Genomic DNA, 22,710 nt, shown 5'->3' with positions numbered 1-22,710 from the left:
GTTTCCAGAAGTGCTGAAATCCTGTCGCTTATTTCAAACCTGTTCTTCAGTTCACGTGCACAAAATATGCCGTTTATCTTCCGAGTGTACATCAGCTGCACACACAGACACACAATCCTGTCTGACAGTTGAAAGGCTGAACGGAACGTCTCGAACACACTAAGATCAGAAACTAATCGCTGGATCTGCACTGTGTGTGTGTGTGTGTGTGTGTGTGTGTGTGTGTGTGTGTGTGTGTGTGTGTGTGTGTGTGTGTACCGCCTGCAGCAGTGTTCGCAGGTCAGAGCGAGACTGTGCTTGTCTGTGAGATGGAAGCTGCTTCACTCTCACTCTGTTGTTGGTTGAGGAAAATTCCACAAGGAACCAACGAGTTTTCCCTTCCTAACAGTTAACTGTAGACGAGGCACGAGTCCTCTAACCTCTGCTGCAGCTGCAGCTGATCAAAAAGCAGATAAACTCACTTTAGGTTTGGCACAAAACAGTCCAGGAGTTTCACCTGAAGCTAAGAACAATCTGAGAGTTCCAGCTGGTTGAGGCCCTTTGCAGCCTGGCAGGAAGTGCAGACACTGCAAAGATCATGTCTACAAGATCATCAGTCATTTCAAAGAAATGAATTACTGCACACACCTCAGGTTTCACAACACTCGAACAAATCTCACTACTGAAACAACCGAATGCAAGCTGGTGATTGGCTGAAAATCAACCAAAATCATCACATCAAATGTTGAAAGGAAAAAAAATCGACATCAGGACAATTTTGTGTAGTTCTGCATCCACAGATGATTTTAACTCACACAGTCAAGAAGGTATTTTACTAAAGTATTTCATTAACTGCTCAGAAATTACAGCCATTTTTATGCACAGTCCCACATTTTCAAATTATTAACTGGACAAGACACTGACAGGCCAGGTGAGCCCAGGTGAGGCCAGGTGAGGCCAGCTTCCCTCATTATTCCATGAGCAACATAAAGGATCTGGATAAGATTCCAAGTGTAGAACTTGCATTTGGTAGCTGTTTACTGAAACTCTCAATATGAGGTCCAAAAAGATGTGGATGCACGTGAAGGAGGTCATCCTAAAGCTCATCTTTGTCCAAAAACTTATGACCTGACTTTAGCCAGCAAGACAACTTGACCCTCTGAGGAGAAAGTTTGTGTAGATCTGAAGAAAAATATTTGCCATTCTCTCCAGATGTGTTCGTGGGTGATGGTCCCGACCTGCAGGCCGGTTTAGCATCCATCTGGTCGCCTGTCGCTCAGCTGCCGATCACTTATCAGGGTCCAGGCTGTGGAGGCAGCAGTCTGCACAGAGATTCTCAGCCCTCTCTCCTCAGTCACGGGGACAATGAGGCATTTCTAAGCCAGCTGAGACACTGAAACACTCTACTCTGAGCTCCTGCTGAATAATGGAGGCCCTCACCCTGTCTCTAAGGCAGAGCCCTGAGACTTTCATTCCTGCTGCTCGTATTCACAGTCTCACTCTTTCCGTCATCACCCGGAGCGCTGATGAACACCCAGTAAACAATCAACTCCTTATTTTCCAGGTGTAGATACCTGCAGGTTACAGGTGTGAAACTCAATGACTGACGTGCGGCTGCAGTTCTGTGTGAGCTCCAGCTCTCAGACTGACCGAGCAGTGGCAGCAGTTTGGAAAAAACGGTGAGTTAACCACGTCTCCACTGCCCTGCTGAACTGGGTGAGCATGGTGGTGGCGTGCAGCCTGTATAATCCTGCAAACAGTTTCTGAGCTCCATTATTGACATTTTTCACATTCCTGCTCTGAAAATCCCACAGGCTGCGTCTGACGGCCGTCGGCTGCTGGGAAAGCTGCCACACAGCCACTCGACTCGCCAGAAGAGCTGGTTCAAGTTCTCGTTCTCCCAACAGTCGGGGCCGAGTCGCAGCCGTGACTCAGCACTGACAGCAGTGACATGTCGCCATGACGGCTGATACCTGTGTGAACACCTCACTGCCTTTAAGCTTCTCTGTGGAACCGAACTGACACGAGTCAGGACCAACCACCTAAACACAGGTGAGCTCTGTGGCTGCTGAAAATGACCAAAACAGGTGAAACTCACCAACAGAACCAGGTGTCTGTCCATCCCTTCACCTGGTTCTGTTGGTGAGTTCTTCCTGTTAACATACGATCGTCTGATTGTTGAGATTCTATTGATAATATTGTTGGTTTTACCTGATAATATACAGCTGTTGATTCACAACTGCTGCTGAAAACTGTATACACAAAAATAAAGTCAGTTGAATACATAAATATTACTGAGCCCAGCGTAGTAAAACTGACACGTTCAGATTAGAGGACACACAAATTTACAAAAAGACACAGAAGCTCAAATCTCAGTTATCACTAACAGACCTGATGAATTATGGGAACATGGATCAGCTCAGTGTGCCACTCTCCTCTTAAACCAGCAGCCAATCAAAGCCTTCGAAGCAAGGCAGGCCTCAGCAAACCGCTGACCTCAGCTCAGTTTTGGGTGTTTTTCAGTCGGCTGATTGTTGTCGTAGTTTTTTAGTCAATGCTGCTCAGTGGGCTAACAGCGTTGCCATGGTTACCACCAGGCTCTAACGTCCTCTTTATTGTTGGACTCTAGTTTCAGTTAGATACACAAAGACACACAACCACACACACACTCCCAAGGTCTTTCCAAAAAGTCAAACTCAATGGGAACACACACACACACACACACACACACACACACATGCCTCGTGCTCTGTGCAGCCACAACAATCAGTGTTTGATGATTTAGCGCAGCTGAAGCTCAGGATTAAAAACACAAAAAGCCAACAGAAAAGCGAGCAGCTGCTCTCTCCCAGCGCACACTCTGCTGCCGCTCAGCTTTGTGTCACTGAGAAACCACCACAATCAGCTGAAAGTGCAACCGCCCGGCCAATCAGAAGAGGAGCCGGTGGGCGGGGTTTGTGTCATCAAGGAGACAAATCTATATATATATTATCACTTTGATTGAAAATCTAATTTTGTGTGAGTGTCCTCATTAATTGATTATGTGCGTGTTTCAGGTAACGAGCAGGGCTACGAGTTTCCTTCTCTGGCAAGTAACGAGGTAAAGTACTGCAGTACTTTTAAGAACAGTAACAAGCAGCCTGTCCTCACGACAGTTCCTAAAATAGTCGTGAACTTTTCAGTGTCAGTTAATAACAGGAAATGTATTTTATGTCAGAGGCATGTTTGTGGTAAGGAAAGTATGGTGTTACCATGGAAACCAGGAGTAAAAACAAAAATATGACAGCCTTTTTGTCTGAATACATGAACCAAGTTTTCTCAACAATAATTAATGCCTGCACCCAACAAAGCAACATTAATAACATAATCTATGATAACTGGGATAGGCTCCAACCTGGACTGATGGATGGATGGATGGATGGATGGATTAATGGATGGATGGATGGATGGATGGATTAATGGATGGATGGATGGATGGATGGATGGATGGATGGATGGATGGATTAATGGATGGATGGATGGATGGATGGATGGATGGATGGATGGATTAATGGATGGATGGATGGTCTTATTCCTCCACCACCCTCCAACCTTTGCTGGTTTTAATCAGTTCATATGACTGATGAAGTGTGGTGTTCAGGGACGCAATGTTCAGGATAAAGCTGAAACAAACCAGCAGATTACAGGTTGTGACAGTATCACAAACTGCTGTCAGGCCCAGATGACTAGTGCGGTAGCCATCTTTGTTTAAATGGCACGAGGGTGAATTTCACCCTCAGCCTTGGCCTGAAGGCACTCCGCCTACCTGACCTGAGCAGTGAAACAACAACACACAATTCACAAGAATGAAAGTCACCCAGATACACTGAGACTCACTAAAATCCTCCTGATAATCAAATAAAGGTCGAGACAAAGAGGGAACACAGTCAGCTGTTTTCACTTAACACACACACACACACACACACACACACACACACACACACACACACACACACACACACACACACACACACACACACCAGTCTGAACAGCTGAGCTCAGCTTTTCCGCTCATCATTCATTCAGTTTTTTATTCTGTTGATCTTCGTGAGCGATGAGACTTATTTGAGCCTGATTGGTCCAGCTCTCCTCATGGAGGAAGAGGAGGAGGAGATCTTCTATATCTTCTCTAAACTCTAATTTGCAAATTATTTGCAGAGAATGATGTTGAAGCCTCGCAGCTGCAGCTAATGTTAATCATAAAACTCCGGTCAGGTGAACGTGCTCTCTACAAACCACTTACTGCTCAAAGTTCACTAACAAACCTACGTGAGCAGCAGCGAGCTGAGACTCTCTGGTTAAACAGAGTAAAGAGAAATGATGAGAATGATGTGCAGACGATCTGCAGCTTTACACACAGCAGATCAATAATGCAGCTCATTCCACTCTGAGCTGTGAGTCCCGAGTTCTTCCCTTGGATTAAGTTAAATCCCAGAATCACGCTGGTGTGTGTGCTTCAGGTCACATTACTGCAGACTGAAGGTGTTGAGGGTTCTGCAGCAGATGATTAAAACCACCCAGAACATCACAGGTTTCTGCTGAGCATCAGTCACATCCTGCCTACCTGCTGCCATCTGACCAGACACACAACTATCCCCAAACTCCCTCACTTCATTTTCAGGACGTTTCTCATGTTTAGTTATCGCTCGGCTGTGAGGGACTGCTGTTTTATGGCACAATAATGAGAATCACAACTCAGTTCTAGAAAAAGAACAAACAACAGCTTTATGATAAACCTGACACATAAATCTGTCCAAACTCATTTTAATCAGAGCCCAGACCCCACAGTGACCCTCTCCACCCAGAGTGTGAAATCATCCTCAGGCTCCTCTCTGAGGTCATCGCTCCCTGTGGGACAGTTTCTGCACACCATCATGTTCTTTCATATTAATGCAGATAAGAGTTTCTCATTTTTCTGACTGGAATAGGAGGAGCAGAGGTCACCATAGTTTATCCCTCCCAGCACGGACACAGACCAAACCAATCAATCACCCATCAGTCACAGAAACGAGCTGCAGCTCACACAGACTTCTGTTTCCTCCTGCAGGTTTCTGATCACCGTGAAGATCAGCGAGAACAGAGATGAATAAAATAATGAGCTTGGAATTGTCTGGATCTGAGATCTGAATAATCTCAGTGTTTTGTTTGTTTTTACTGTAATTAAAATTATTAAATAAGTGGCCTCATTGCTGCATCACTATTTCAATAAAGAGTGGTTTTATTTCCATCTACAGTAACGGCTCTTTGCTGGGAGCTCTCTATCCTTCCAATGTCCGTACATGGAAAGCTGGAGGCGGGGAGAACAGCATCAACACCCCCTCACAGAAGAGAGCAGGCGTCAGTGACAGCAGAAACAGGAGGAGCTGGGGTGGAGGTGGGCTGCAAAGCAGCCTGCAGATGTGCAGCAGGTTAATGTGGTGAGATCTGCCAGTGGTAAGATACACATCAGCAGGGATACCAGCTGAGGAAGCACCTGAAAACCTGCTGCAATATTAATGCATGTTTACACGAGCCCAGAGCGCACGTGGGTCCAGCATTTAGGGAAATTGATGCAAAAGCTTTTAAGGGAACTTTGAAAAGTAAAAGTGTGCTTTGTTTGGGAGGCAAAGTTTGCAACGAGCTTCAACTATGTGATCAGAGAGCACCTCCACCAAAGTCAGTGCTTTCTGCCATGCTCCACCTTCAATTCAATTCAATCTTATTTATATAGCGCCAAATCACAACAGTCACCTCAAGGTGCTTTGACTTGTGGGTAAAGACCCTACAATAATTTTCAGCAAAGCTCCATTCAGCCTGATGGTTGTATTTAATCACGCAGACAGACAAACATAAACTGCAGCATAGAGCAGCTCAGAGCCATCAATCCAAACACCCAGATATCACTCATAGGTTTAAAGATGGAGCATAACAATCACGTATTCCTGTGTTTTCGTCTCACTGTGGATGTTTGGGAGATACATGTCTCACAGTGGGAGATACGAGCTTGGAGATTTGGCTCAAACACAAAGCAAACATGAGAGGAAATGAAGGTTTAATTGGTGATAAGCTTCAGTCTGTGAGCTCTTCCACAAACTTCCAGCTGTTCTATCTTTGACAGGTCGCTCTGTCCTGTTCATCCACGCTGCTGTTTATTACAGCTGTTTATTACAGCTGTTCTGTTTCTGTTCTGCCCCCCCATCAGTGCTGATGCTCACCTAAAAACTAAAGGTGAGGTCAGTCTGTGACCCCAGAGTAACACCTTCTTCTCTTTCTGTTCGTGCTCATTTATTCGATTATTTTTCAACTGTTTGTGATTTTTAAAATTCATTTTTTGTTTTTTCGCATATTTTAAAAACATATTTCCTTGGTTCGCTCCATTATCATGTTTATCAGGTTATCATGCTCAGCATTCCTCACATAGTTCTTTCAGTACTTTTCTCAGAAGTGCATTGTTCATTCAGCTGCCATAGACATGTTAATTATGTTAATTATGAATCCATCATCTGTTTAGCCGTTTATCCGGGGAGGGGGGGGGGGGGGGGGGTGCAGTCTCCCTCTCCCGGGCTGCCTCCTCCGCTCTTCCGGGGGAGCACCGGCGTCCCCGAGCCAGCTGAGAGATGTAATCTCGGAGCGGGGTCTGCCCCGGGGCCTCCAGGAGGCAGAAACCACCTCAGCCCTGCTGAGCCTGAACGCGCTAAATAAACAAAAATGACTTTTTCCCATCATGCCCCGCGGAGCAGTCCGACCTGTTAATTCCAGTTAATTCTGATTTAGTGTCTCTTCAGACTTCCTGCTCAGCTCGATGACACTGATGTGACATTGATATGGTGGTGGGCGCACTCACTTCCTCAGTATTTACAGGAACTTTAACCTTTAACCTTTAAAGCCCTTTTATAGATTCATCAGTTCTGTGATGTTTTTTCTTCCACTGACTTTATGACATTTAATCTGATTTATCATAAAGATCTGAGTTCTCTGCTCAAAATGTCTCCGTAATTCATTTTCTATTTAGGAAATAAAGTGAGTTTATTTCTTTTTACTTTGACATCACTGAAAAATGAAATATGAACTTTAGATATCAGAGTTTTTGCTTCGGAGCTCTGATAAAAGAACAATCAAAGCAATAATCCAAATTATAATGAGCATTTTAGGAGGTAGAAGCCGAGCTCACCCAGCGTCCTCACAGCGGCGCAAACAGCGAGACACAAACTTTTTAAACAGCTCAGCTTTAGCCCTCCACCCTCTCCCCGGAGCTCCCTCCCCGGGCCGGTCTTACCTCTCCTGCCGGGACTGGTGCAGCAGCAGCGGCCGATCAGCAGCAGCAGCAGCGCCGCTCCGCCTTCGGAGAAAAACTTCATGTCAGCGGCTGTCTCCTGACGCGTGGACGGACGGCTCCTCCATGAGCAGCAGATGCGGGGGAGTTGGTGTCTGAGCGCTCCTCGGTGCGTGTTCTGCAGCTGAGTGACGGGTCTGAGCGGGTTCAGCCCCGAGCGGGGAAGTCCACACCTCCCTCCACACCTCCTCTGCGCTTCAAATTCAATTAGCTGTGTTTTTCCTGTAAACGCGCTTGTTTGCGCGCACAGAACGATCAGCTTTCATAAGCCAGTAAAATAAAACTGAAGTAGCATCCAGCTGTTTGCGGGAAGATGGAAATATTGTGAGTGTGGCAGAAATAAAGAAGCGCAACTTCTCACCTTTTGAACCAAATACTTTGAGCTGGTGCAAAACTGCAGCGTGAGCTTCATGTTCCTCCTCTAATGTTACAGAGTTCTTCATGCTGAGCAACATGAGACCGAAATCCTGCAGAACCGTGTAGTTCATAACCTCAGTTTAACTATGATCATAATACACTCAGTGTGAGGTTTATTCCATCAAATCAAAATTATATTACTTTGAAATTAACAATGAATTAAATTAAATTATAATTATTATTGATATCATGAATTTTCATATTTACTGTTTCAGCAAAAACCAGGACAGATGTGTGAAGCGCTTCATTGTGTTTGGCCAAGAAAAACGAGTTTTATTGGCTGAATGTTTGCTTTGGTTATAAAACTGTTTCTGCATAAATAATAATTTTTAGTTTTATCGCATTTCTGGCAGATTTCTGAAACATTTGTGTTTCCGTGTTTTTGTTCAGCACCACTCAGATTTTAATTCATCTTCACTGACTTTTAATGCTGATTTATTTGTTCTGTTGTTTCTCAGTTTTATTCAGCAGATATACAAATATCACTCCAAATATTTTTATAGCAGTTCAGAGATTAAAAATGATGCTTTCTGTCTTTCCACGGACACAGAAACAGGAGGAAACATGACACTGAAACATGTGAAGTTCTGTGCTTTTCTCTGTTTTTCTCTCTGCAGTTTGTATCATTGAGGAAAGAGGAAGAAAATGGATGGATGGATGGATGGATGGATGGATGGATCAAAACGCAATAAAAAAACGTGTTTTTGATGCCCCCTGGTGGCCACTATCTCCCTCTGGCTTCTGGTCCAAAGCAGGTGAATAAACGGGTTTGACGGGCAGTTAAAGAGCTACAGATCAGCTGGTTTGATAATCCTCTCAGTAATTTCTGTCACTTTCAGGCCAAAAAAGTTTTAGACTCATTTTCCTGAATAAGTGGAATTTGGGGATTCTGGCTGAATAAACCTTTGCACTGTGAAACTCTTACCAACACCTTTAACTGCCTTTTTTAAAGACTGCATAGGCCAAACAGTGGTCGGGGGGGGTTTCCACTGAGGCCTCATAGGCAGAGGGTTCCTGGTTTGAACCCTCTGGATGGGTCCTTCTGTGCCGGTGTGCCTTCTCCCACAGTCCAGAGGTGAGTGGTGAGTCTCTGTTGGACAAAGTTGTGCATATTAGCGTGAATGGTTGTCACTCTCACTATGTCAGCCCTGTGATGGATGCTGACCTGTCCAGGGTGACCTCTTGTACCCAGTTACAGTTGGGATAGCCCCGTGATCCTGAACCGGATGAGCAGGAAAAAGTGGACAATTATTTCGGACCTCTGTGATCGTGTTTGTGACCCTCCTTTGGGGCCAGGACTACATGTTGGACAGCAGGGATGCGGTCCACACATGATGTTTTTATGACCTTTAATTTTAATTTCCCTTCGACTCCAGCGTTTCACCAACACAATGATGCTGAAATCGGACCCGTCAGACCTGCTGCTCCCTTTCCAGAGAGAAAAACATGACATGGAGGCACAAACAAGCTGAAAACAAAAGGTCACTCATGTGTGTCAGTGGAATAATACAGCTGAGGTCTTACACAATCACACGGACAACAATGATGACACAGAGATTTGAGCAACCTCGGATGATCACTCTGGACAGACAAAGAAATGGCAGACATCATTTCCTGCTTCCTGGAATAATCAGCTCATCCTTCAGTGGTGTAGTGGTTTACACATTCACCTGACAGGCAACAGATTCCCAGTTTGATCCTGGGAGGAGACACGAATCCCACTGAGGTGTCAGGAAGGGCACCTGGTGACGTGGTAATCAACCATGCAGAGCTGCCTGCTCCTGGTGGGACAGAGACAAGAGAACATCCCATTTCTGCAGCTTTTCACTGGAGACCAAGAAAACCTGAACATGTTCTACAGCGTAGAGCACACAAACAGAGCCATCAGCTCAGGGGTGCACTGATGGTTTATCAACCAATAGGAGCTCACTGGTTGTTTATAATATGGCTCATATATTAAAGCAGCTTCCATCAGTGTTTCTGACACATTTCTGGGTGTAACTCTCATCAAACCAGCAGCAGGGGTCACATTCAGTCAATAATCCAACAGATACATGCGGGAAATCTATCAGATAAGAAAAAACTCCGATGTTTGGGAGACCGTGAGTCCACCCCGACATCCTCTTCAGAACCTCCTTCTTCCTGTCGTGAACACTGTGACCATTAGAGGGCGCTGACACTGACATTCTTAGATGACCGATGCTGTGTCACATGACTGCCAGAGGTCAGCGTTACAGAGAGAAGCCGATAGCTGTTTAGTTCATGTTGAGGTGTCACACAGGTAGGAATGAACATCAGTTCCCATTCTGGATCCTGGCTGGAAATTTTGCTGTTCACTCCTTTCCTCCCATTCCCCGTCTGTCTCCATGTTCCCATCACTCAGCAGCTTAAAGTCATAAAAATGTTAAGCAGGGAGATTCCCGGGTGCTTCCTGGCCTAAATCTGCTGCACTGGTGAAAAATACTTGAGTTAATGATGAGAGTGTTAATGCTGGGCTCAGCCCCAGCCCCCCCCTCTGTGGCAGCGCTGCACCACACTCACCTGCATTTACATTATTTATGCTCATACTTTTTACTTTTTTAGGCCTGAACAGGAAAATTCTGGACTCGGCAGTTTGTGAAACTGTTGTTTAAAATGTTGGTGTGAAACAGTGTAACATGTGACAGATTATTTTCATATAATCATATAATCGTGTGTCGTGGGAGGGTCAGGTTGTCATGGCCGGGGAGGAAATGGACGAGGAATGGCTGACACGAAGGACTCCAGAAGTCAGCGTAACATAAAAGGGATTTATTTCAACGGGGGAAACACAAATACAAAAACCTTGGAAGGGAGGCACAGGGAGACGAAGGGCAGGCACAGGGAACACAGGAACATGCGGGCACAAAACATCAACGCCGCGACAAGGAACACATGGAAACTGAGGGCTTAAATACACACTGGGTAATCAGGGCAAGAGGAAACAGCAGGGAACAACAGGTGAGGCAAATGAAACTAATTACACAGGGGAAGCAAAGCTGAACACAAAACACAGGAAAACCAGACTGTCAAAATAAACAGGAAGTGACAAACCAAGGAACATACTGACTAAACACGGGGAACAGGCACAGACTCAGGACAGAGACGCAGACATATCACAACACTAGGAAATAAACTAACACAAAACGCTGGGCCAACGGCCCAGGACATGACAGTACCCCCCCCTCAAAGGCCGGCTCCCGACGGGCAAAACCAGAAAACAAAACCAGACAAGGGCGGGAGGCGGGGGGACCGGAGGGAGGGCCCGAAACAAAAACAAAGACAGGGAGCAAAACAGAAATCACAGGGCGTGAACAAAACAAATCAAACCCGTACCGGAAGAAAACAAAAACACAGGACCAGAACAAAAGGCGACGGCACAAGGCCGGAGACAGTCCAAAACAGGGGGTCGAAACAAGGAACAGTCCAGGAGCTATGAAAAAACAAAAAAACAGCAGGGGAAAAAACAGTCCACAGTTCAGGGGAGTCAGTGGGAAATCCAAAAACAAAAAACACACAGTTCAGGAGGCCGCAGAGGCCAAGGGGGCCACAAAGCAAAATCCCAACGAGGGAGGGCCAACTGCGCTCCCAGCGGCGGCGGCGACGAAGGACGAGAAGGAATCACTGGAGGCCGACCGCGCTCCCAGCGGCGGCGGCGACGACGAGGGGGAGTCACTGGAGGCCGACCGCGCTCCCAGCGGCGGCGGCGACGACGAGGGGGAGTCACTGGAGGCCGACCGCGCTCCCAGCGGCGGCGGCGACGACGAGGGGGAGTCACTGGAGGCCGACCGCGCTCCCAGCGGCGGCGGCGACGACGAGGGGGAGTCACTGGAGGCCGACCGCGCTCCCAGCGGCGGCGGCGACGACGAGGAGGAGTCACTGGAGGCCGACCGCGCACCCAGCGGCGGCGGCGACGACGAGGAGGAGTCACTGGAGGCCGACCACGCGGCATGCGGCGGCGACGAGGGAGGGGTCACTGGAGGCCGACCGCGAGGCGTGCGGCGGCGGCGACGGGGAGCAGACACTGGAGGCCGACCGCGGGGCATGCGGCGGCGGAGAAGGGCGACCCCGGGCTCTGGTGGGGAACCCTCGGGTGACGTGGAGCGCTCGGACTGAGCAGAGACCCCCACCGGCTCGGACTGAGCGGGACCCCCTGGCTCGGAGCGCTCGGACTGAGCGGAGACCCCCATCGGCTCGGACTGAGCGGAGACCCCCATCGGCTCGGACTGAGCGGGACCCTCTGGCGCGGAGCGCTCGGACTGAGCGGAGACCCCCATCGGCTCGGACTGAGCGGGACCCTCTGGCGCGGAGCGCTCGGACTGAGCGGAGACCCCCATCGGCTCGGACTGAGCGGGACCCTCTGGCGCGGAGCGCTCGGACTGAGCGGAGACCCCATCGGCTCGGACTGAGCGGAGACCCCCATCGGCTCGGACTGAGCGGAGACCCCCATCGGCTCGGACTGAGCGGAGACCCCCATCGGCTCGGACTGAGCGGGACCCTCTGGCGCGGAGCGCTCGGACTGAGCGGAGACCCCCATCGGCTCGGACTGAGCGGGACCCCCTGGCTCGGACTGAGCGGAGACCCCCATCGGCTCGGACTGAGCGGGACCCCCTGGCTCGGACTGAGCGGAGACCCCCATCGGCTCGGACTGAGCGGGGCCCTCTGGCACGGAGCGCTCGGACTGAGCGGAGACCCCCATCGGCTCGGACTGAGCGGAGACCCCCATCGGCTCGGACTGAGCGGAGACCCCCAACGGCTCGGACTGAGCGGGACCCTCAGGCTCGGAGCGCTCGGACTGAGCGGAGACCCCCAACGGCTCGGACTGAGCGGGACCCTCAGGCTCGGAGCGCTCGGACTGAGCGGAACCCCCTGGCGGCTCGGACTGAGCTGAGCCCTTGGGCTGAACGGGGCCTACATGGTGAGGCTCCGGATGCGCAGGCTGGGACTGCGGAACAGGGCACACTGCTGCTTTATTGAGCAGCAGGGCCGCTCGGGGAATAGCCAAGGTGCAGGGGACTGCATGGGAGCTGACGCTATGGGCTGCGTGGAAGCAGGCCGGGAGACGACTGGCTGCGTGGAAGCAGGCCGGGAGACGACTGGCTGCGTGGAAGCAGGCCGGGAGACGACTGGCTGCGTGGAAGCAGGCCGGGAGACGACTGGCTGCGTGGAAGCAGGCCGGGAGACGACTGGCTGCGTGGAAGCAGGCCGGGAGACGACTGGCTGCGTGGAAGCAGGCCGGGAGACGACTGGCTGCGTGGAAGCAGGCCGGGAGACGACTGGCTGCGTGGAAGCAGGCCGGGAGACGACTGGCTGCGTGGAAGCAGGCCGGGAGACGACTGGCTGCGTGGAAGCAGGCCGGGAGACGACTGGCTGCGTGGAAGCAGGCCGGGAGACGACTGGCTGCGTGGAAGCTGGCCGGGAGACGACTGGCTGCGTGGAAGCAGGCCGGGAGACGACTGGCTGCGTGGAGCAGGCCGGGAGACGACTGGCTGCGTGGAAGCAGGCCGGGAGACGACTGGCTGCGTGGAAGCAGGCCGGGAGACGACTGGCTGCGTGGAAGCAGACTGCGAGCTAGGGAGAGCAGACTGCGAGCTAGGGAGAGCAGACTGCGTGGAGGCAGACTGCGAGCTAGAGCATGCCGACTGCGTGGAACCCGACTGAGAGCTAGGGAGAGCAGACTGCGAGCTAGGGAGAGCAGACTGCGAGCTAGGGAGAGCAGACTGCGAGCTAGGGAGAGCAGACTGCGTGGAGGCAGACTGCGAGCTAGAGCATGCCGACTGCGTGGAAACTGACCGAGAGCTAGGGAGATCTGGCTGCGTGGAAACTGACCGAGAGCTAGGGAGATCTGGCTGCGTGGAAACTGACCGAGAGCTAGGGAGATCTGGCTGCGTGGAAACTGACCGAGAGCTAGGGAAATCTGGCTGCGTGGAAACTGACCGAGAGCTAGGGAGATCTGGCTGCGTGGAAGCTGACCGAGAGCTAGGGAGATCTGGCTGCGTGGAAGCTGACTGAACGCTACGGGGAGCAGTCTGCGTGGAGACTGACTGAGAGCTAGGAAGAGCTGACACTGGGCAAGCTGTCATTACTGGAGCTACCGAGGGAGCCGGAGCTGAGGGAACTGCGACTAAAGATGGAAAAACTGCAGATGAAGAGACCAAAACCGAACTGACTGAAGGGTCCAAGGGGATTACGGAGCTAACTGACGTTAAAGCGGAGGGAGCAGACTGAGAGGGCACAGAAACAGCTGACACCGGGGACCGAGGAAGAGCTACTGGGGCTGACTGAGACTGGAGTGGACAGGGAGCGACAGGAGCTGGGGCTGACTGAAGGCGAGGGGAAGCGACTGGAGCTGGGCTGACTGAAGGCGAGGGGGAGCGACTGGAGCTAGAGCTGACTGAAGGCGAGGGGGAGCGACTGGAGCTAGAGCTGACTGAGAACACTGCGACTGAGGAGGAGCTGGAGCTACAGCTGACTGGGAACACTGCGACTGAGGAGGAGCTGGAGCTACAGCTGACTGGGAACACTGCGACTGAGAGCTAGGGAGAGCTGCGGCTGACTGGGAAGGCTGAGACTGAGCTGGCACGACAGCTGTCTGGGGAAACTGAGAATGAGCTGGCGCTACGGCTAACTGGGGAAACGGAGAATGAGCTGGCGCTACAGCTGACTGAGGCGAGAGTGACCGTCTCCGCGGCGTTATACCGCTCTGCTCCCGCGGCGATTCTCTCTGATGCTGCCGGGAGCTTGGTCTTCCTCCGTCAGCAGCAGGCAGTGGTGACGCGGAAGTGGTGGGAGGCCAGGGACCCCTGTGACCCAGGAATCGGAAAAATGACTCCTCTGGAGTCATTCCGGGCGCTGGCTCCAGGAAAACGTCTCTCCGCTTCCTCCGGTATCTCGTCCTCCGTGGCTGCGGCGACTGCTGAGGACAGGAGGGGCCAGCGAGCGGAGTGACAGGTGAGGGAGCGGCCGGCGCCAAAAACAGTCCGCCCACGCGGCAGACCTGCGGTTTAGGCGGGGGCGGTGAGCGGCGTCGCCGGGGACCGTTCAAAAAAGCTGGTCCCCCCAGCGCCAGGCGAGTGCCATTGTAGCGGCCGGAGCTTGCAGGGTCTTTAGTATGGTCGCGTCGTTCTGTCATGGCCGGGGAGGAAATGGACGAGGAATGGCTGACACGAAGGACTCCAGAAGTCAGCGTAACATAAAAGGGATTTATTTCAACGGGGGAAACACAAATACAAAAACCTTGGAAGGGAGGCACAGGGAGACGAAGGGCAGGCACAGGGAACACAGGAACATGCGGGCACAAAACATCAACGACGCGACAAGGAACACATGGAAACTGAGGGCTTAAATACACACTGGGTAATCAGGGCAAGAGGAAACAGCAGGGAACAACAGGTGAGGCAAATGAAACTAATTACACAGGGGAAGCAAAGCTGAACACAAAACACAGGAAAACCAGACTGTCAAAATAAACAGGAAGTGACAAACCAAGGAACATACTGACTAAACACGGGGAACAGGCACAGACTCAGGACAGAGACGCAGACATATCACAACACTAGGAAATAAACTAACACAAAACGCTGGGCCAATGGCCCAGGACATGACATAGGTGTGCAGCCAGTTTGAGAGGATCACTGAAACTGTAGATTTATTTATTACATTTGGTTTAATTTTGCACATCTGGAGATGACAGCAAAGCATCCCTATAAATATTATTCATGTATAACAACCTGACTATAATTATCCTCAGCTGTGTTCCCACCTGATGCCTGTCTTTTCCTTACCCTCAGACCTGTGCGCGCCACGTCTTCGGTATTTATTCCTTCAGTCTGATAGTTCCAGGATAGTTCCTGGATCATTCCTGGATCATTCCTGGATAGTTCCTGGATAGTTCCTGGATATAAGGTCCTGTTCCTGCCTTGCCTGAGTTTTGTGTATTGTTATGCTTCAGAGCATTAAACCTGCCTCTGAGCCCACAAACAGCTGTTTCATGACACTATCATGTGCTGCTGTTTATGCTTTTTTTCCCCGTTTATTACCCCCTGTTTGAACATAGATGTGCAACTTTGTAACATTATTCTTCACTCTCTTTTTTCCTCTCCAAACTCACTTTCTGAAGTCAGAGCAGGACCTGAAGTTCACGTCTGCTGCAGCTGATTTAACACTGATGCTGTGATCGTTTCTTTCACACATTTCAGCCTCTGTTTGTTTAACTCGTGCTTTCATGTTAATGGGGTCACTGATTTCACTCACACTGCAACATTTCCTGCATTCATAATTAATAACTGCTCTCTGCTTTGTGTGGATTTTTCTCTGTTTGGCTAAAATGTGTTGAGACACTTGCTTTTTGCCAACAAAGCATCTGCAGAAAAATCAACACTTTAATGGATTTTGTTGCTCGTCTGTTCCTAATAAAAGCTGACGGGCTGTCGCCAGGCAGAAACCCCCCCACCTCAGCTCAGAAATGGGTCACAGCTTGATTCAGGTGAGGCTGCACACCTGATGCTTTCCTTCTCCTGTAAGGAGGCAGCATCCATGAGCAAATTCCCCATAAATTACAAGTGAAGGATAAAAGAAAATATCCAACACTTCTAATTTCTTCAAAATCTTAAACCCTCGGTGTTTGCTGATGTTTCTTTAGTTCTCTATTTGAAATGTTGTACTTTCTCATTTGGTGAGTTTCCCTGTAAAATGATGAATTGATGGAAAATTTATTTTGTACTTCAGTGGTCCAAAATTTGAACAACATTGTTCAAATTTTGATTGATTTACAAAATCAGTTTTGTAGATAAACAATAAACAATTTGTAGCCCAGAGACTAAAAGATCAGATCGCTCTGAATTTGCTCAAAAGCATGACTCAGATAAAAATTCATTTTCAAAGTTGTCTAAAACTCCAGGAAAAATAAAGTCAAAGCTCATTTATCAGAAAAATAATTCGGTGCTGAGTTTATCATAAAAGTTGGCCAGAATGAAATGAATCGTCTGCCAGCTCCCCTACAAGAGCCAAAAACAAGCGAGGATTTCCATTACGATCGGTCCTCACGAGGACTGCTGATCCTGACGATGCTGGCATTTATAGCAGGTACGCTCCAGACAAGGTAACAGAGATGTACACACACACCTACACACACTCACACAGAGAGGCAGCTTCTATTCTCAGTACTGGTCCTTATCTGTCGGGGTGACTGTTAGCATCTCAGCATTCTACAACAAGTCACAACATACACACAAGCACACACACACACACACACGCACACACATGCACACACACGCACACGCACACACACATATGCATATGCACACACACACACACACACTGGGTTATCAGCCTGAGAAAATACCTGAAAACATGAGACATGTACAAATAAAGGCAGAGCTGACATAATCACATCCAGGAAAGTCACGGTTTGTGGTTTTCAGAAAAGCCTCATCAGGCTGTCAGCACACCGATCGGAGCGTCTGGGAATGAACTGTTGGGATTAGATCAGATAAACCTGCAGCACAGGAAAAGCAGGGATTCTATTTTATTTATATAATGCCAAATTACAACAGTCGTCTCAAGGTGCTTTATATTTAAGGTAAAGATCCTAATCAGACAATGCCCTGTGAGCAACCACTGGTGACAGTGGGAAGGAAAAACTCCCTTTTTAAATTATTTTTTTTGGCATTTTCAAGGCTTTATTTGACAGTTCGTAGTGAAGACAGACAGAAAACTGGGAGAGGAGATGAGGAAGACGTGCTGTAAATGGGGACTGGTCGGGACTTGAACCAGCGGTTAGTCACCTGCCAGGACTGGTTGGGGCTGAGGGGTGAGAGACAGGACAAAAGACATTATGGAAGAAATTTAATGATTAAATCCAGAGTGGGGTATACGTGGAGTGAAAAGGGAAGATTTTAGGACAGCCTGATAATAATAATAATAATAATAATAATAATAATAATAATAATAATAATAATAATAATGAATTACAATAATCCAGTCTAGAAGTAATAAAGGCATGAATGAGCTTTTCAGCATCACTCTGAGAAAGGATGTTTCTAATTTTAGAAATATTGCACAAATGCAAAAAAGCGGTCCTACATATTTGTTTAATATGTGCATTGAAGGACATATCCTGGTCAAAAATGACTCCAAGATTTCTCACAGTGTTACTGGAGGCCAAAGTAATGCCATCCAGAGTAAGTATCTGGTTAGACACCATGTTTCTAAGATTTGTGGGGCCGAGAACAAGAATTTCAGTTTTATCTGAATTTAGAAGCAGGAAATTAGAGGTCATCCAGGCCTTAATGTCTTTAAGACATTCCTGCAGCTTAACTAATTGATGTGTGTCATCTGGCTTCATGGATAGATAAAACTGAGTATCATCTGCATAACAATGAAAATTTCTAATAATGCTGCCTAAGGGAAGCATGTATAATGTAAATAAAATTGGTCCTAGCACAGATAAAAATGAATGCTGATTTTTCATGAGCTGCTAAAGTCTGTACGGAGAATCCTGCAATAATGACTCACATGCAGAGATGAGACGTAACAAAGTAAAAATATTTAAGCTGATGATGCTGAGATTCATTCACCGAATTTCACCTTTATACCAACTGTATACTGCAGTATAACAACAGTATAAACAGCATAATGTCTGTGTAGGAGATGGAAATCAGCCAAGACAGCTCATCAAACATTTGCTTACATCTTGCTGAATTCAATTCATCCACAAAGAGCAGCAGCAGCTCAGCTGATCACAGTCTGTACACTAACAAAATCTACTGGAACTCACAATTTAAAAAGTCGTGGTTCTTTTCCCCGTGCTGAGCCACTACAACCAAACCTAGGGTTCCCCCAGCTGTACTAGAACCTCTGATTATTCTCATTTTTGTGTTTAGGTGTGCCGCAGCATCTCTACAATGTAGGCAACAGAAAATATTTATTTTTTAATGCTCTCTCACTGCTTCTGTCCTGCATGATACTACATGACAGGACTCCCCATCAACTTTTAGAACTGAAGAAGCTTTTCTGATGAGATACTTGAAAAGACCTTTGACACAAGCACTTGAGACCTGAATGAGTGGAAACCCAGAGAGACCGAGGGAAGAATCAGCTTCACAGAGCTCCGCTCTCTCTCTCAGCTCTCAGTCAGAGAGGAAGCTCCAAAACATCTGCTCACTTCACACAAAGAGCAGACAGATACAGACAGAGAACATAATGCAGCATTTAACTGCACACCTGCTGGTGGAGACCAAAAACAGAGCTAACAGAGAGGAACTGTTTGTCCTAAAGAAGTCGGTTATTTCAGGTTTAAGGAACAAACACATCTGCAGGACCTGTGGTGGAGGTTTCGTTTCCTACTGTAGCAAAGTACCAAAACAATAAAGATAAACTAATCCGAGGACATGGGGTTACTTTTTGTGACGCTGTGTAGTTAAACCCAAAGCACCATCTCTTTCCTGAACTGAACCAGCAGCCAAGGAAAAAAATGTTTGAGAAGTAATGTGATGCAATGAGCTGGTTATCAGCAGGTTATCAGCTGGTTATCAGCTGGGTCTATTTTCTGCAGGTCTGTCATGATGTTTCTGTTTCCTTTCATACTCTCTGACTCTTGCCTGTTGTTGTCACTTTTACTTCCTTCTGTTGGTAGCTGTGTTGTCTCACATGTTGTGTTAGGCACTTCCTGTTTTATTCTGAAATCTGTGACACTTGATTTGAACTTCCAGCCTTGGTTCTGATTTCTGTCTCCTCAGTATCCACACTGTCCGGTTCTGAGGGTTTTCTCTGAATACAGGCCTGTTTGCCTCATTGTGTGTGACTGTCACTGTTTGTGGATTTTGTGCAGATAAGCAGGCAGCATCTGATTTCTCTAAGTGATGCACCAGCAAATAAATATTTTACAATAAATCCTGAGATGAGACAGTTTTGATAGCAATTATATTAATGGCATTTATTTATAAAACACATGAAGTGCTTTAAGAACACAGTAGGTAAAAATCACCAATAAAAAGGAGAAAGAAAAACAACAAAACATGAAACCTGAGGAACATAACAGAGTGACGGCTGAGCGGCTCCAGAGCACTGCAGTCCTCTTTTTAGTCCCCTTTGCTCCACAACACACACACACACACACACACACACACACTAACATTTCAGCACGAGAGTACCGTACAGCAGAGCTCCACCAATCAGAGACAGTGGCCATAAATGTAGATCTATGTAGATGATGTGTGTGTGGACATGATATTTGGCTCTCCTGTTTTCTTCGCTGCTCTCGGTCAGATCAAACATGATTAAAGATGACGAGTTTTTTCCTCTTTGCTGTCGCCTGTGTTTGCAGGTGGAATCAAGTTAATCGACTGAGAGCTTTTAGTGAGAAATAATGGGGGGGGTGTTATGTCACATTATGCATTCAACCATTAATTTTATAAGAACTGTTCAGCAGAGACTTTGATTGCAGCAGGAAGTTGTGATCAAATTAAAACAGGTGTATTTATTCTTGTTATGGTCCAAATGATCTGAGTAGTTAATCACACAAAGGACAAAAACATGAACTAAATCACTGCAGCTGAACTGTCAGCAGCTCACTGGAAACTTCACTCCAACAGTTTAATTACATAATTAAAACATCTGCAGGTAACTAAGCAGCTCCTGTTACACACCCGCAACTCTTAATATCAGAACGTCTTTAATAACATGCTATCAAAGGGTACGAGGACATTAAACTGGAAAGGAGCTTTGCTGTATGCAAACCAAGTATCGACCTCCTGGATTGAGACGTGAAGCCGGTGTGAAAGCACCTGAAGCTGCAGTTCCTCTGCTGTCCAGCAGAGGCGCCACAGTGAGTCAGTCCCCATGTTAAACCTTCCCAGCAGCTGTACAGGGTGTTTCTATAACTCACCTGTTTAAATACAGTTTGAATTATTAGGGGCGTGGCCTCTGACTTGCTCTGGATTTAATTGCACTAACAGACCAACCAAGAAGTCTGAGCTCCAGTTTGGTGAGAGAAACTCCAGAAGATGATGCAGGTAACAGGTACTGTGTGTGTGTGTGTGTGTGACACACTGCTGCAGCACATGGACTGATGACACAGCTGGGCAGCATCAGCTGATCCATCAGCAGGTAATCTTCATCATGTCTACATGTCTCCACCCAGAGCTGCTGTCATGTGATTGGCTGATTATAGTAGTTGAACAGGTGTACCTAATAAAGGGGCTGGTGAATGAATCGTGTGTGTGAATTGGAGTAGGGATGGGTGAATTTTAAAGCTGAGCTGAAGGACCCCTCAGCAGCTTTTTAAACAGGATCATGGTGCGAGCAGCTTCTCAGACCAGGTGAGCCGGACGAGGAGGAAGAGGGAGGGAAAGTCTCTGAGGACTCTTTTTCTGTTCCTGGAGCTGAAATCTAACAGAGCATGTGCACTCTGAGGCTCTGCAGCCTTCACTGAGGAAATCACTGCATTTCTTTAAGTTGTGCCTTAAAACGTACTTTTATAGATTTGAGTTTCGATATTCTTTGATCCTAAATTTTATTTCTTTAAATCTCCAAATTTAATTTTTGTTTTATTCTGTTGCTCCTGTGAAACACTTTGTAATGTGGATCCTGAAAAAGCCGTATCAATAAAGTTTATTTAAACATGTGCAATAAGATACGTTTAAACCAGAAGAAGCCTGTGTTCATCTGGTGGGCGGGGCTTAGCACGTTCCCAGACTTCTCCTTTCTGCAGCTTCAACTCTGGTTTTAGTAAAAACACATCAGCCTGCTGAACATACACACATCCGCATATGAAGAAGGAAATGATTATCTAATGAATGAATGTTTACTGGGGGTCAAAGGGCACAGCACACTGTTTTGTCTGGAGAAAACTCTGCTGTGCCTCTCTAGCAGCTCAGCTTTCTGTCTGCTGATGCTCTTCAAGGAGAGTTTAACCTCACTGAGAGGAGGAGGAGGAGGAGGAGGAGGAGGAGGCTGGGAATGAAGGAGGAGAGAGGAGGGCAAACTAATGAGCCCAGATGGCTTAGAGGAGAACACGCCGCCCTGAGGATGAGGATTAAATGTACTCTGTACAGCGTGTGAATCGATATCCACCGAGCGAACGTGTCCTCAGGCTAAACGCTGAGCTCACAGTCAGAGAAAAGCTGCTGTTTGTTCTGCACTTTGTCATGGAAATGATTTGAAAGTCGGTCCATGTCTCTGCATGCTTTCATTTAACATTTCAGCTCTCAGACTGAAAAAAGCTTCATCAGCCAGGAGACTGGTCTGTGTCCTGGATGGAAGCAGGTCAGATCCTGGGACACAAACCGGCGGGTTGGGTTTAGGAAAAGCTCACAGCTTGGGTTCAAATGAGCTGATAACCTGGTGGGTCACCAGATGGAACCTTATGTTTAACTATGAAACCCCAGTTTTTGCATCACTGTACACCCCAGGAATGAGAACCACCTTCATTTACTGACAAGCAGCTCCTACAGATGCAAGAAAAATCAAGAACATCTGAAAGGAGTCTTAATAAAAAGTGTCTGATGTTCATCTTCATCAAACACAATCTGACTGAACAGCACACACACACACACACACACACACACGGTGCACAGCTAACAGCTTCTGCTGGAAGTGTGGGTTGTAGAAGTTCTCGCAGCACTTCCTCCTCTGACAGGATTGTTTGCGTTTCTTCAGTCTCCTGCGTTTGTTGCTTCAGTGCTGCCAGCTTCTCTCCTCCAACATCGCTTCCTCTGCTTCACTTCAACAATTTCCACTCACACGTTAGTGAATGAGCCCCACTGACTCCATTTTGTTTCCTAAACGTGTTACATGTATGTTACGTAGGCCGGTTGCGAAGATGTGCCCTGTCTCACTATGGTAAAGACTCTGGATACAGATCTAACCAAAACGTCATCACTTTGTTCACTCTTTGTAAATCTGAATGTCGGTGAGGTTGAAGGTTTGATCTGTGTTAGTATGAA

The 22,710-nt window shown here is 47.8% G+C and overlaps 2 protein-coding genes across 2 annotated transcripts in view; one reads left to right on the top strand and one right to left on the bottom strand.

The window, feature by feature from the left end:
- Nucleotides 1–7,443, bottom strand: part of LOC115799317 (melanoma receptor tyrosine-protein kinase-like) — a 278,847-nt gene extending 271,404 nt beyond the window's left edge. Inside the window, exon 1 of the mRNA XM_030756414.1 lies at nucleotides 7,274–7,443. Within this exon, the coding sequence (XP_030612274.1) occupies nucleotides 7,274–7,355 (82 nt within the window). The 5' untranslated portion in view covers nucleotides 7,356–7,443. The remainder of the gene's footprint in view (nucleotides 1–7,273) is intronic.
- Nucleotides 1–22,710, top strand: part of LOC115799318 (NACHT, LRR and PYD domains-containing protein 12-like) — a 652,446-nt gene that overhangs the window by 54,645 nt on the left and 575,091 nt on the right. The gene's annotated exons all lie outside the window — the stretch shown is intronic.

This window comes from Archocentrus centrarchus, chromosome 20 (assembly GCF_007364275.1).
Source record: "Archocentrus centrarchus isolate MPI-CPG fArcCen1 chromosome 20, fArcCen1, whole genome shotgun sequence".
Classification (NCBI taxonomy): domain Eukaryota; kingdom Metazoa; phylum Chordata; class Actinopteri; order Cichliformes; family Cichlidae; genus Archocentrus; species Archocentrus centrarchus.
Note: the sequence above shows the minus strand (reverse complement) of the source record. Positions and strands in the feature narration are given on the sequence as shown.